Source organism: Helianthus annuus, chromosome 17 (genome assembly GCF_002127325.2).
Source record: "Helianthus annuus cultivar XRQ/B chromosome 17, HanXRQr2.0-SUNRISE, whole genome shotgun sequence".
Classification (NCBI taxonomy): Eukaryota; Viridiplantae; Streptophyta; class Magnoliopsida; order Asterales; family Asteraceae; genus Helianthus; species Helianthus annuus.
The window spans coordinates 33,402,767-33,418,955 of record NC_035449.2 but is presented as its reverse complement, the minus strand read 5'-3'; the positions used below and the strand labels follow the sequence as shown (position 1 = coordinate 33,418,955).

Below are 16,189 nucleotides of genomic sequence, written 5' to 3'. Positions count from 1 at the left end.
ATATAAAAAAAAGTCATGGATTAAAATAATTATTCTGGTTTCTATAGGTCTTATGTTTATTTTAGTGGTTTTTAATTTACTGTTGTGTTTTTTATAGGTTTAAATGTGTTTTTTTAATTGTCATATGTTTTCTAAATTTCATGTAATGTATTTCTTTTAGTTGTTGATTTTTTTTTATTTATTTCTTTTTTTTCTTGCTACCTGGATTTTAATATTTTTTAATGTTTAAACAAAATATAAAAATATTTTTAATATGAAAGAATTCTTTTATTATGAAAGAAACAAATTAGATATTGATTAATAAAAGGAATAGTAGGTGATGAGGTGAATGTTGATGTAGATATGTGGATTGGTTTAGCGTTGGAAGAAAAATGTAGTTTTTTTTTTAAAAGTAGAGGGCTGAAATGATTTGACATGTTGAGGTGGCAGGTCTGAAATCAGACCCACCCTTAGCATTGGTGATGCTCTAAGAGTGTATAAAAAGTATTACAAAATCATAATGATCTTAATTAAATGAAAATAAAAACAACTATAGGAGGATTGAATTATGAAAAAAAAATATAATAAATAAAAAAAAATAGTCTATTATGCGTATGGAGAATAGTTGCAAATTCAAGCAACGTTAAAATTATAAAATTCAAAGGTAGTTAGCACTATGAGTTTAATATTCTTTAACATGGGTGTGTATCTTTGATATGCCATTTATATTTTGTTATCAAAACATAATGGTAAAAAAAACTCTTAAGAATGTTAGTTTTTGATATACGTGTCTTATATATGTTGCTACGTTAAGAAGTTTAAAAAAAAAAAGAGTAAATTATAAGTTTTGTCCTTTATGTTTGTCCCAAATTTCAGACGTTGTCCTTTATCTTTAAAATTGATGAGTTTTGTCCTTAATGTTTCAAAATCTTGCACGTTATGTCCTTTATGGCAAACCCAGTTAATTTTTTTTGTTAAAACTGATCATGTGCAAGGCACATGAGGGCATTTTTGACATTTTACCATATTATTTAAATAAATATCTTAACAGAATATATATATATATATATATATATATGTATATAGGGGATGGTTCAAATGAAAACCACTTTTATTGTGAAAACTCGAAAACTAACTAAAAAAAGCCTAAAAAACACACAAAATTTTTTTTTTCAATTTTTTTTATAAAAATCGCTAGTTTTTATATATAAAAAAAAATTTTCAAAAAAAAAAAAAAATTGTATAGTGCATATGTGTAATAATACACATGTGTAGTACACATACATATGTGCAGTATTACACATGTGCACTACACAAAAAAAATTTTTTTTTTTTTTTGAAATTTTTTTTTTATATTAAAAAACCTGCGAAATTTTGATTGCAAAAAAAATATTAAAAAAAAAATTTTTTGTATGTTTTTTTGGCTTTTTTTAATTAGTTTTCGAGTTTTCACAATAACTAGTGGTTTTCATTTGAACCTTCCCCTATATATATATATATATATATATATATATATATATATATAGGGGGCTGCTAGAATGAAAACCACCCGAGTTGTAAGAACCGCGAGAACTACACCCCACGGAGCGTCGTTCGCCATGATTTTTTTTACAAGTAGATGTGTGTATTATAAACACAGTCGTAAAAAATCATGGCGAACGGCGCTCCGTGGGGTGTAGTTTTTTACACCACAAGTTTGGTGTTTTTAATTTTTTTTCTTTTTTCTTTTTTTTTTCACCAAACTTGTGGTGTAAAAACCTACACCACACGGAGCGCCGTTCGCCATGATTTTTTACGGCTGTGTTTATAATATACACATCTACTTGTAAAAAAAAATCATGGCGAACGGCGCTCCGTGGGGTGTAGTTCTCGCGGTTCTTACAACTCGAGTTGGTTTTCATTCTAGCGGCTCCCTATATATATATATATATATATATATATATATATATATATATATATATATATATATATATATAGGATAATACTTAGCAAGAAACCCCATTTTCTTAGAAAACTTAGCAAACTCTAATTGTTGCCATCATTTAGCCACGTAGCCCTCCCACACTTCCTGTTACTTTTTGCTTCCAAGGTTATATTTGTAATTTATGCAACTCAAGATATTTTCCCCCATTTGAATTGACATGATCATTTAATGCACATCAACTCATTTGTACAATTTACCCACCCCCATATTTCTTTTACAATTTTTCATTTTATATATTCTTCAACAGAAGTACCATTGTCATCTTCTACTCCAAATTATCATTTCTCCATTAATATCCATGGAGACAAATCCACCAACCTCCGAGTTAATGTCGCCGGTCCATAGTTTCCCAACCGGTTCTTTAGCAGCGACTTCCAAAATGATGAGGAATTTAATGCTCTAGGTTTGTCCATTTATGTAACTTAGCTGTTCTCGAAGTTCTGTTTTTTTTGTCTTTTACAACTTTTTAATCGAATAATCCAAACTATACTGCATGGCCATGTTCACCTGTTCCATTCGAAGCTTCTGTATACACTTATATGCCTGTTGATTGTTCGCGATCATCTGAAGCCCCTGTTAGATCCCCGGATGTTGTGATCTCCAACAATTTCATGAACAGCGCTTTTAATGATGACCAGGTTATGGATAATCAAGAAGGTTTGTTTTTTCTATACACTGGTTTTGTACTTTTCTTCCCCAGATGTCGCATTGTTCAAACATATTCCATAATGTTCACATGTAGCATCCCAAGATTCCCATATGCAGCTCATGCCTGGTGCTGTTTCTGGATCATCTCATGGTCCTTCTCTGTTTGCTGAATCATCACGCGGCCAGTTAGACGGTTGTATATTACATGGGAGCCCACTTTATTCTTATATCACAGATTTCTAACCTTTTGTCATGCCATGTATAGCAGATTCCTAACCTTTTTCGTTTTATGATGCAGGGCCATCGAATCCATACTTCGTTTTTGATACCCCTCAGGGAACCCATTACTGGATTCCTAACGTCGCTGATAAGTTCATACCAGTGTGTGGGAAATCTTATCCAACTTTTGCGGATGTTCTTTCCATGTATGAACTTTATGCGTTTGAAGCAGGTTTTTCTGTAAAAAAAGGGCAAACTAAAGTCTGGAATGGAATTCCCACACACAAGTATCTTCGATGCTCAAAATATGGAAAACCACAACCCAAGAGGACTTTTGACACCCTAGATGAATCTTCTGTTAAGCACCGGAGGACCAACTTCACATGGTGTGACTGTAAGGTAAGCATACTAGTCTCAATCTCGAATGATTCATACACAGTTCTGAGTTTCAATGATATTCATAATCATGAACTTGTTGAGAGTTACAACCGTGATCTTAGCAAGATATCACGGAAGCTGTCATTCTCCACCAAACAATTCATTCACAATATGAGTCTAAACCGTATCGGACCCATGAGAGCTTATAGATGTCTTGTAGCTTTAAAAGGAGGGCATCACAATGTCAATGGGACTCCGGTGGATTTTAAAAACTTTAGCCACCAGTTGCGAATTTTTATTGGTGAACGCGACGCACAAGTTTTCCTTGAACGCCTGCGTGAGCGCTTTGACAACCTACCCAACTTCTATTTTGATTACACTGTATCAAATGGAAAGTTGTCTTCTGTATTCTGGGCTGATGAGATTTCAAAGATAAACTACAAAGCTTTTGGCGATGTCCTCGCGTTTGACGCAACTTACAGCACTAACAGGTTAGTCCCCCCCCCCATTAACATGTGTTAGGCCTGATCCCCAAGTATACAACCCTAACCCAAAAAAGTTTTACATTTTGTTAACATCAAATCAATTTTTTATTCATAGGTACAAGATGGTTTTTGTGCCATTCACGGGTGTGGATCATCATTTCCAATGTGTTACATTTGGGGCGGGTTTGATATCAACCGAGTCCATTGAATCTTATGTGTGGTTGCTTAAGGCTTTCTTGAAGGCACACGGTACTCAACCAACTCTCGTGCTGAGTGATCAAGACCCATCCATGCTACAAGCTGTTCCTATGGTCTTTACCGAATCACGACACCGTCTATGCATGTGGCATATAATGAAAAAACTACCCTCCAAGGTTAGCTTAATTTGTTAGCCCTTAACATGTGTTATTCAACATAACAGGATTTTTATATGTCTTTTCAAACTGTTTTAATCTAACACGTGTTAGTAACTATTCACTTTTTCAGATCTCTGCGGACGTTCTCGATAACACTGATCTTCGGTCCTGCATTCACCGGTTGGTTTGGAATGTTTATATCAAACCTGAAACGTTTGAGTCCCGCTGGAATGACCTCCTACAAACATTTGGACTTCAAGACCACAGCTGGTTGAAAGACATGTACAACATCAAACATCTTTGGGTACCAGCGTACTTCAGGGAACTGCCCATGTGTTGCTTAATGAATACCACATTGCGAAAGCTCTAACGCTGCCTTCAAGGTCAACTCAACAAGCGCAAACACCCTTGTACAATTTATGATGTGCTTTGAAAATAGGGTAGACAGCCAACGATATCGGCAACGTGTATCGGAGTACAAAACCTCATCCACGATGTTCACTGGCAATACTGATTTAGCGATAGAACAGCACGCGTTTGCCATTTACACAAACGCTGTTTTTGCGCAAGTTCAAAAAGAGATAATTAAAGGGAAGTTTTTATGCTACATCACAAACCAAACCGAGTCCAGCGATTCCAGTCTTTTGATAGACGTCACTCATTTGGATAAAAGGAACAACATCACAAATGTCTATCAGGTAACACATGTTAGGCAATTTCATTATTACCCATCTTCTAACATATGTTAGATCTAAAGGGCTTTTTTTTGCTGACTATGTTCAAAACAGGTTACTTATAACACTGTAGACCAATCCGCCAGTTGCTCATGCAGGAATTTCACACGTATCGGATATTTGTGTCGCCATGTCTTTTGCGTCTATCGATTGAAAAATGTTGAAAGGATTCCACCCCAATACATAAACGATAGGTGGCGTCGAGATGCCCTCCCCAAACAGGTTTTTTCAATTTCCAGCCGATACGGAGTCAACCCACACGCACCGTCTGTTATGCGGAATGAAATCCTCGACCTCGTTACTGAATGCGTTGATGTGGCCAGAACCAATGAGGATTCGTTGGCAAAATTGGTTGACCAACTCAGGGATTTCAAGATCAATGTGCTTTCCAAGCAACCATTGTCTACAATTCAAAATGAATCAAACGAGTGTGAAATGGAAGAAATAGTTGGGCAGCCAATCAACATTCCAGTCGAAGTTGCTAATCCAGAAGTTGCACGCAATAAAGGATGTGGTACTCATACTCGCATTTCTGGGCCCGATGAGAAGGCAAAGGCAAAATCACCAAAACGTCCAAAGCAGCTTCGTTTATGCAAGCGTTGTGGTCTGTATGTCGACGACCATGACTCACGCAACTGCGTTAAGGTGGCTGCAATGAAAGCAGCAAAGGCAGCTGCTGAACAACAAAGGCAGACCGCCACTGGTGCCTCACCCTCTGATTAAAATCTTTATTGTCGTTTTCTAGTACTATGTAATGGGAGACTCTCTTCATTTTGGCCTTCTTACACACATGTAACAGCCTTTTGACATCCTCCTGCTCTTCTCTGTTAGGTGTGTAAGAAGGTGGAACTATTTTGATCCCATTTATCATAAATAGGATTGTAAGAAACTCTATGGCCTTGGCCACTTTTGTGTTTGTAGCCCTACTTTTTTGGGGACCTCTGTTTGCTATTAATGGGCTTATCTTAATATTATCTGCATTGATAATTGTGTTTTTGTTTTTTATTTTTTACCATGGCATAAAAACAGATGCTTAACACATGTTAGCCCCCATAATTGTTGGTTCTTTTAACTGGAAAGGATCAAAACAATCTGTGTTAACCACACCAACAGCTTATATATTAAACCACATCAGGTTATAGAATTAAACTTCACGTCTAGCCAACTTAACCACACATTCTACCAATAGGTTACACCCCCGCGTCTAAAACAATTGATCGACTACCGAGAAATGACATCAACCGATTGCCAAAAAAAAACATAATAAAATACCAACAAAACGACATTGGTATGTCGTTTTGTTAAAACATAGGGTCATCAGGTTAACACATCTTCAACCACTTTCAACATACTAACTACCCCTTATTATACTCCATCTCTAACAAGCTTTTCATCATGATGTGGCAAATTCCTCATCATGAAAGTACAGAGGAGATGGGCTGCGCTCACTCTCCCATGGGTCATGGTAACACCAGGACTGGATTGTTTCGGGTGAGTATGGACACAACGGGCAACCACATAATTCATGGTCTGGATCCGTCAGCAACCTAACCAACTCATTTGGTAGCCCCTTCAACTTTTCAGCTTCTGGAACAACGTGTTCCCTACGGCATGATGTTTCTTGCGACACACCAGCTACATCAGCTACATTTTTGGTTCCGCTATCTGAAGCATCGTCACCAGAACCTACTCCAGTTTTCCCGTCTTCTCGCTTCTTGTGAGACACTTTTCTTTCGTAGCACACCCCGTACCGGCCCTCACATGCTTCCTTCCCCTTTTGCTTCCGCTCCTCCATGCCTGGTTGGGTATCCGTGACCTTACCTTTACAAGGGTCCATCACATTACAACACTTTTGAACCGCTAACAGTTTATGGTTTACTGAACTGGTGAAGTATTACAGAATATGACTTTGGTTCTTCATTACACTACTTATAGAGGTTTTCCCTGGGTACATTTAATATAGGTCTTTGTGACTTGACTTTGATGTGACCATAAGGGGCCCTTTTCCAATAAAGTTGTTTTATAGACACCAACCCCTATGTTTGTAGACTTCTGCCACCTACTTTCCCCAATTTCCAATATTCCTACTACATTTTTAGAAATAGTGGTCCCCTTGGAAACAGGAAGCAGCATTTTCTCATTTTCTATAATGTTACACGTACCATTATATTATTTAAAACAACCTCATCTAAAACATTATCAACTACTTCCATCAACTACATTAATAATATTCTAACACATCCAACAACACATCAATATTCTTTAGAGTATACAATTACCAAGTTACTAAACATCAGATTTCATATAGATAGTCTATCCCCAAAAAGACATCGTGACGATGCCATACCCAACAAAACACCAACCCCGCAATAAGTTTAAAGCAACATCCCCAAATCAAAGTACATTACATATCCAAAAACAAAGCTGGCGCATTTAAAGCCCACTGGTGCTACAGTAACTACCATTTCACCCCCTAACACGTGTTAGTCTATTCGGCAATCCTGCTTGATTTTTGGCAGCAGCACATTCACCTCCGAACATAAGATGTGCGCAGCATACCTCTTTCTCAACTTTCGCACCTCCGCCATCTTCCTCGCCCCACTCATGCTGAACCCACAGTTAAAACTTTTGTTTTTCCCCATGTAGCACTCCATGTGTCGCATCAAGAAGACCCCACAATCAGTTGTGTTTGCGGTGGTCGCCCAAGGAACCGGCATACGCTGGATGTTGCAGTAGTCTATGTCATCGGCTCGCGGATTCCCAACCTCCCGAAGGTATTGCACAAACATATCTTTCTGCATACACATATACAAGCCATGCTCAATAAAAAAACAGATCCTCAATATTATCACACTTTTTGTTCAACAATGGTCAGTTTAATAACTTACGATCTTATATGCTGTGTCCTTGTGGAGGTAGTAGACACTATCTTCTATCAACTGACCTTGGCGGGCTTTGTCATTATCAACGACATAAATTCCGGGGTCGCGTAACTCAAACACTAGCAAGTAAAAGTGTTTGTGCTCCAATATCGGGAAGAAAACAATGTCGTGATTTCGAAAGTCAGGAACATTTTCACCGCTGTTAACCGCACCTTTTATTCCAAGCCGAAACTTGTGCATCCGCGCCTCGACGCCACCTTCCTCAGTTGTTAGCATCCACGGAAACTTTAAGCACAACAGAGAAATTAATAAGGTCAAAAACTCGCCACACTGTAATCTCTATATACATGACACTCACCACAACTTTAGTACCAAAGAATTGCCTATTGTAAGCCTCCCGTGATTTCCGTTTCTCTTGGAAGTTTAGCACATCCGCCCAACAGTGAATAATACCATCTGACACCTCATTGCCAACGTTTAAACTCTTGAACATAGCCCGAGACGCTTCTACATGGGTAGGGCTTCTAAGCAGCAACTCCCTGGTTTCAGATGTACAAATTATAAATTAAATTGCATACTTTAACACATGTTATTTTTTATTTAACTAATTTATGCTACGGTGACCCCCCTACTTACACAGCCATGTGTATCGGACTATCTACATCAACAACCGACAACGAACCCTGTTCCCTCCTGCGTAAAAAACCAAAATATAACCAATTAACTAGTGTGGAACTTGGTTCATGGTTTACACTATTATTATACAACAATAAAACACATTGCAGTTCTACTTACACGTTTGCCTCCATTGCCCGCTTCCTACGAGAATGCCCATTTAAAAAGTGCATTGGGCTTTCATCAGCGTATATGTACTCCAACAGATTTGCCTCCTTCTTAGTTATTGGCTGACCCATGTCAACAGACCTTATATAGTAAGGTGATCTGTTGGTTCCGCTGCCACTTTCTCTCGAAAAGGGAGCTTCCTTTTTTGGCCCCCCAACTCAGCCAACATACGCACACGGTTTGCAAGCGGCATATTGTCCTCCACCTCATTCATATCACCCCCATAAAATTCCAGACCAGTTTTCCCCTTGTGGATTGCAATTGGCGGGTCATAGGAGCTAACTGGTTCTACCATTATAACCATACTCAAGTCTGTGGTGGCCTCCATATCGCCTAAAACATATAAAATAAATAACTCACGTAACGCGGTAACGAATATAACACTTTTCACAGTAAATGAATGTATTTCAGCTCACCGGAACGCTCCAGCACTGTTTCTGTACCAGCCATCTCATCCACCTTCCCACTTGTGCAACCTGCACGTTTGATGCAAATAAGTATATTATAAATGACTCCTACTAACCCAGAAGGTGCTGATTTTGTTTAATGCTCTATCGTACCGATTTTCTGTGACACGTCCAATTCACCCCTAATTTGTGTCATTCCAAGACTCCAATTAGGGCCATCTAAATTACATTCATCAAAAAACGTATCGCCTTCGCACACTGTTTATATGATTAACACATGTTAACTATCTAAATGATACAGGTAGGGAAGCAGTTAACACATGTTAGAGCATGAAAATCTTTACCGTTCTTTTCCGGCTGCCACACCTCTTCAGCCGCTTTCCCTTTACCATCGACATCCTGAGCCTTATCGAAAGCTGCACCTGCGACAGAGTCTACCACCGCGCTAATGCATTTTTGAATATTTACATCAGTTGAATGCAGCCCATCATGCTCAATATTACCTTTTTCAGCTGCATAAAACATTCTTATCACATCTCATGCACAACTTAGTACCGGAAGCTGCATAAATAATTACCGTTAAAATCACGGTCACACTCATCAACAGCCCCCTTGTCTTTGCCATCCAGAACCACATGTTCGTCCTTATCATTGACAGCACCTTCCACAGATGCAAACACGATGCCACCACTTTCTTCTTTACTTCCATCAGTTGCAGCCCTAACTTCATTCTCAATCTTACTATCTGAAGTTGCATAAACAGTTTCGAATAAATTAGACATGGCTAAACATGGCTAAACAAATAAAACGGTTTCCGAAGATTACCTTCATTCTCATTCCCTTCAACCTGTTCGCTATCCTTAACCTCCATCTCGACCATTTTGGCTACCTCTTGATCACAGATAAACCGTGCTTCGTAAATCTCATCCTTTTTGGCGTCATTCGCTTCTAGATCGGTGTTCTGGTGATCATTGTCATTCGCAGCCACTTTATTGTCTGTATCCACTCTATATTCATCTTTACTAACAAACTGCATGTCCGAACCACGGTCATCTGTCAAAACAAGATGACACATGTTAAAACGAATAAAGTAATACAGCACACTTTTAAAATCAGACATTCTGAAAGGGTACGGGAACTACCACGTGCACCATGCACTTCTGCTGCTTTAATACGCAGTATTGCACGCATTAAACCCAACGGCTTATGCACTTCTTCAACATCACTTTTATCCCCGCTTCCTGCTCTTTTATTATCTTCGGCCCCACCCATACTACAGTCACCTCCACTTGAATTACCAGCATCATGAACAACCTTATCACCTTGGACGCCTTGATTTGTTTCTTCCCCAACTTCACTACACCCCAGTTCTCTCTCTTCCCGTTGCTTCTCAGTCTTGTTGAACCCTATAACATCACATTAATAATAAATGGGTTTCAGACACGTACGCATATTAGAGGGTAATAAATTTTAACGAGCAACAAACTACGCGTCACCGTCAACGTGTACTTCTAAATCTAAATGTACGATGAAACTGGTAACACATGTTACAGTTTACCTGATTCGTTGCCATCATCCGTTTTTTCCCCATCAATCTTTATTTTTGTCTTCCGGCAATTTGGGGTCACAAAGCCTGCTTCCATTTCAGGAGCATCCTTTAACTTCCTCAGACGGGGAGATCTCCTTACCCGTAACGACATACCACCTTCTTCCAGTGCTCCGGTACACTCAGTTCCATCACCAAGTACGCTTGATTCCCCCGCAACATCAGCTGCAACCACAATAAAATGTTAAACTTTACGATCGTTATCACATTAACATGTGTTACACTACACATTTCATTCCATAACCTATAGTACAGGGACATAAACTCTTTTCGCGATATAAACGTACTCTTAAAATGGTAATACATGTAACAATTTACCTGTTTCTTTACCACCATCCGTGTCTTGTCCACCAAACTTCATATTTGTCTTTCGTCTTTTTGGGGTCACAAACCCTTCTTCTATCTCACTAACATGCTTTAACTTCCCGAGTCTAGCAGATCTCCTCACCTGACCCGACTTTACACCATCTTCCATCTTTTCAGCATAGTCTTTTCCACCATCATCTACGATTGATTGGCCCGCAACATCAGCTGTAACCCCAAAAACATATGTCAGTCAATACAGGTTGCCATACCGTAAAAAGTGTTACAGTGATCACTTTAAGAATGATAACCAACACAACAGGTATCACATTAACACGTGGTTCAGTGTTCATTTCAGAAACATTATCAACACACCTTCTGGGGCATCAAAGTCTATTGCTGAAGATCCTACTTCTTTCAATCTACTTTTACTGATTTTTTTGTTTTGCCGAATAAGTGACTTCCTGTACAAGCTAGCTATTGGCGACCCATCCGAAAAATCGTCATCCACGCCATCCCCTACGAAATCGTTTGCACATCGATAAATGGATTCCAAATTATTAAACTAAATAACACAAAGAATAACAGTTACTAACCAGCGTTCTTTCTCTCCCTCGTTGATGTGAATTCTTTGATCATTTTTCAAATCTTCCAACACCGAATTGATCTTGTGCGACGCTAAATCTACCGCTTCATCGTGATCCTCACTTTCACTAACTTTCTTCTCAAACATACTTTCAAACGTTGCCTTCAACGTTTGTACTTCCTCGTCTTCGTGGCTCTCCACCAACAGAGATTCTAACATACCCTCTATTTTGACTTTGTTCTTCTTTGTCACATTTATTAACTGTCGTACCATCGTCAACCTCTCCTGTTGAAAATAGTTTTTCAACATTTTGATACCAAGATTATATACTAATTGTAAAAAACACATGTTAGAGCATATAACTTTACCTCTTTACTTGCCCAGTGTTCCACGTTATAGTTTCTGGGACGTGTTAATCCTTTAAACCGTCCCAGTCCAAACCCACCAGCAAGTATTTCAAGCCTTTCTCTCTCTCGCAATCTTTTCAAGTTCCAAAAAGCTAAAGGACACACCGCCTTGTCTACCTCCATCCTCGTGCACTCAATGCTATCAACGTACAACTACTACAAGAAATAACGATCCGTTCAGCCCGGCAAAATCAAGTATTCTAACACATGTTAATTATCTAAAATAATTAAAAGTACACTTACCATCAGAATCGTGAGAGGACCGACGAAGAAACTTTGTGGGTCAAGCCGATTCCAGGTATCTTTGCAAGTTCTCAGCTTATCTACAACTAGGTTACACCAGTCTATTGTTGCAAAGTCCATTTCGTCATCCAGATGCTCTAAGATTTCTTCCCGTAAACAACTTTGTTTATGACAATCAACCAACACTGCCACAAAACACATTACAAAATCCATCCTGAAATCAAAACTGTCTTCGCCATCGGACTCATCTATCATTTTCACCATCTGTGTTGGAGGCACCATTACACCCGGGTATCTCGCCCTCCAATCCGCAATGGCATCAATCAGCATCGGCAGCTTATCAATCGAACTAATCTTTTGTCCACCAGTCGGAATCCCTAATAACTTATGTATCACTTTCCTATTCACCTTGATATCACCAGCAGGCGTACATATCACCATCTTATCGGGATTAAAATTGTCCACAACAAAATAACCTAACTTAGCCGGCAAACCATCAACGCTGAAAGTAAGCAAACGACCAAAGCCCATTTGCCTGACTGCGTCACGTTGTTGTTCTGTCAATGCCCGTACACACTTATAAAACTGCAGTGGTGCAGATCTTGTCCTTATACCCGGAAATTCATCCTTCTTTGCTCGCTTACGGGCTTTCTGAACCTTTTCCGGTTTGTTACCAACTACCTTTCGCTTCCCTGCTTCACCTTTCACATTGTCCTCCGAACCCTTCTTATTTTTGGTCCTTAACGTCCCACCTTTCGATGTAGCCGTCACTTCTGCCCTACTTACTGAAATAACATTTTATACGAAACCACAGGAACCCAAAAAATTAGTCTACTTTACAACCACCTATGACAACATCTTTCTAACACAAACGGTAACATTGATTAGCTACGTTAAAACATGTAACAAATTTTCATTTCTAACATCCAAAAATTTGAAGGGCTTAAAAATTAACTAACCACAGTTTCTTCGCATTACATTGCCAGAATTATCATCGGCGCTGTTCTTTTCCCCTGCCAATTATCACATGTTAGCGAATTTTCAAGGTCATGCCCAATTAACACATGTTAATCAAAGCCAACAATATTTAACTAACCACGTTTTCTTTTATTACCACACCCAGAACTGTCCCCGGCAATGCTTTTCTTCCCTACAGTTTCAAACATGTTACTCAGATTTAACTGGATACGCAAATAGCCGCTATTGTAACAAAAGGAACTTACCATTGTGATTTTTGTTATGTCCCCGTTTGCTTTACACACAACCTTCATTTAGCACCGATAGATTCGTAACGAAAACGATTAGTCCAACAAGAAATTATACAAATTATAAACAATATTACTGGTTAACTGTTACCTGTTTTCCGTCTTTTCCCATGGCTTGGTGACACACTATCGGTATCATCATACACTGCAACGCAGCCAACAAAATTCTGTTATGCACAATTTCTTATCCAACACACTATCCATATATAGATCACCTTCAACTATGTTAAAGGTTCATAGACATAACAATTCTAACCTAACTCCCGTTGGGTCGGACCAAAGTCAGATTGTTGTTTGGAAGGTCCTGGCTTAGGTTCGTCGGATATAATCACAACACTCCGGCTCTCAGACCTTTTTTGCCCTAATCTGTGTTTCGAAGACCTACATATATAAAAGACAACAAACTCAACTGCCATTTTCCGATAAATCGGTTGAACAAAACCTCCTTTTACATGACCGATTACAACAACTAACCTTTTAATAGAACTCTTAATCTTCCTTAATCGTTTGAGCTTCACCGACGACGACAATATTATGAACGACTTCCTCATTATCCAAGATCGACACTATCGGCTACTGTGTTAGGGTTCCGGAAGTAGGTTTTCAATGTTTGTTTTTGACGAGAGAGAAACATGAACAGGGGAGTAATGAGTATAATGGGTTGAACATAAAGAAGAAAAAAATTTGAATTTTGTTTGCAGTTCTTGATTAGACGGCTACTGCATGGCAGTGATTTCTGTTTTCCAATGTGTTTGTTGACTTCCGAAAATGCCCTTCACTGGTACTAATGGCAGTACTTTCATTTCTTTTTAATTTTATTCATACCAAAATAATCATAGCCATTGATCAAGTTTGATGTAAGCTAATCAATGGTTCACAATGGGTTTCCATAGTTTTCTTTAAAAGATAGAGTTTCTTATATAGCCAAGCCCTATATATATATATATATATATATATTAACAAGCGTGAATTACAAGTTTTTTTACACCCCCCCATCTCTCTCTGTATCTCTTCCACTTATCACCACCACCATCATCCACCACCACCTACCCACCCACCCACCCACCCACGCGCCCACACCACCATCCACCACCACGAATCAGCCTGACTACGGTCCGCTCCGATGTGTTCGCTTGCTATCATTAATTCTGCTCCGACGTATTCCCATTGAAACCCATCAATCCATATATATATTACATTCAACCACAAATCAAACCCATCGATCCATGCCTCGCGGCTGGCTATCACTAATTCTACTCCGACGATGTTGACAACAGCCGCACCCAAGTCTTCTATGCGATAGGGCTTTTAGATCTGAGCAGATCTGCGACGTGGTTTTTAGATCTGAGCAGCCTAACCAACCCCTTACCTCTGCGATGGTTTTAAATTAGGTTACAGGTGATGTGAAAGTGGGTGAATCGGAAAGAAAAGTAATTGCAGGTAATTGGGCTTTAAGTTTTGTCGAGAGAAACATAAAGTCACTAAAGATTTTTTGGGTCATGAATCTTGTAACAAATATTATTTTTGCGTGTTTGCTGCCGGTGTTTGCTAGAGAACAGAGACACCCCATTTTTCCAAATCTTATTATGACTTTTCTATCAAAATACAGATTGATTATATATAATCTTTTTACATAAATTTAGCACACCCCGGAACACAGATTATGATTATCCAAACTGAAAATAAAGGGGGATGATGATTCAGATGATGAGTATGAAGGTTGAAGATGAAAGAGGAAGTAAATTAGGGTATTAAAAAGGGGGAAAGATAAGTGGGGAAGTGAAATGACCGTTCTACCCTCATGTGCAATGCACATGACATAACTTAACTGAAAATTATAACTGGGTTTGCCCTAAAAGACATAACGTACAAGATTTCGAAACATTAAAGATAAAACTCATCAATTTTAAAGGTAAAGGACAACGCCTGAAATTTAGAACAAACATAAAAGACAAAACTTGTAATTTACTCAAAAAAAAAAAAAAACAAAAAAAAAAACAAATTCTTAGTAGTTGTTCTCACTTAATGCTTAAGATGAATTTTTCCTAAATTTCCTAATTTAACAAATAAATAATTTTTCCTAAACAATAAAACATTTCCTACATATACATTTCTAAGTTAGGTGAATAGTGCCAGGCAAATATTTCTAAGTTAGGAGAATAGTGTCAGACAGCTTGCCTAACACTTCTCTATCGGACCAACTTATTTTTAATTTAATTTTATTTTTAGTTTAAAATTACACTTTCATCCTTTGTTTAAAATTACGTTTTTGCCCCTAGCTCAAAATAAAATAATTTTGCCCCTAGCTTAAAATTACTCTTTTTCCCTCGGTTCACAAATTCACTTTTAATTTTGTTCCCAGTTTCAAATTACGGTTTCGCCCTCCTTTTAAAATTACGTTTTTGCACCCAGTTTAAAAAAAAATTGTTTTTTCCTCTAGCTCAAAATTACGATTCTGCCCTCAGCTTAAAATTACGTTTTTGCCCGCAGTTCAAAATAAAATTATATTTTCCCCCTAGCTCAAAATTATGATTTTGCTCTCAGTTTAAAATTATGATTTCGTCTCCATTTCAAAATATAATTTATGATTTTGCCCTCTGTACAGACATACATACATGTTATAAGAGAGAAATATTCAGCTTATTGCCCGCAACGCGGGCGAGGCAAAAACTACTTCAATTACAATATGACATGCGTCCATATACATATTATGTTACCTTTATTTTTCTAAAATGTAAAAATAGTGCTTAAAATATGTCATGTGACAAAGGTGCTAAACACATGTCGGGTATATTTGGCAAAACTAGTTGGTGTCTAGAAACTGGTAGCTAGTGGCTGATGGCTGGAAGCTGGTAGCTGTAGCT

At 38.2% G+C, this 16,189-nt stretch overlaps 2 protein-coding genes across 2 annotated transcripts; both read left to right on the top strand.

Moving 5' to 3' along the window:
• Positions 1-3,237: 3,237 nt before the first annotated feature.
• LOC110923954 (protein FAR1-RELATED SEQUENCE 5-like) lies at positions 3,238-4,747 on the top strand. Its single transcript, XM_035986828.1, has 3 exons — positions 3,238-3,699; positions 3,809-4,067; positions 4,180-4,747. Exons 1-3 carry the CDS (start codon positions 3,380-3,382, stop codon positions 4,417-4,419), a joined length of 819 nt encoding a protein of 272 aa, XP_035842721.1. The 5' UTR covers positions 3,238-3,379; the 3' UTR covers positions 4,420-4,747.
• Positions 4,544-5,506, top strand: LOC118488819 (protein FAR1-RELATED SEQUENCE 4-like). The gene is made up of 2 exons (XM_035986192.1): positions 4,544-4,747; positions 4,838-5,506. The coding sequence occupies exons 1-2, from the start codon at positions 4,544-4,546 to the stop codon at positions 5,504-5,506; spliced, it is 873 nt and encodes a 290-aa protein (XP_035842085.1).
• Positions 5,507-16,189: the final 10,683 nt, after the last annotated feature.

What these genes read in the sequence shown, in the direction of transcription:
- LOC110923954 (XM_035986828.1), top strand. Translation starts at nt 3,380, where the DNA reads ATGAGTCTAAACCGTATCGGACCCATGAGAGCTTATAGATGTCTTGTA. An exon ending in GCAACTTACAGCACTAACAG is followed by an intron (nt 3,700 to 3,808) that starts GTTAGTCCCCCC and finishes TTTTATTCATAG; the next exon opens with GTACAAGATGGTTTTTGTGC. An exon ending in TGAAAAAACTACCCTCCAAG is followed by an intron (nt 4,068 to 4,179) that starts GTTAGCTTAATT and finishes TCACTTTTTCAG; the next exon opens with ATCTCTGCGGACGTTCTCGA.
- LOC118488819 (XM_035986192.1), top strand. Translation starts at nt 4,544, where the DNA reads ATGTTCACTGGCAATACTGATTTAGCGATAGAACAGCACGCGTTTGCC. An exon ending in ACATCACAAATGTCTATCAG is followed by an intron (nt 4,748 to 4,837) that starts GTAACACATGTT and finishes TGTTCAAAACAG; the next exon opens with GTTACTTATAACACTGTAGA.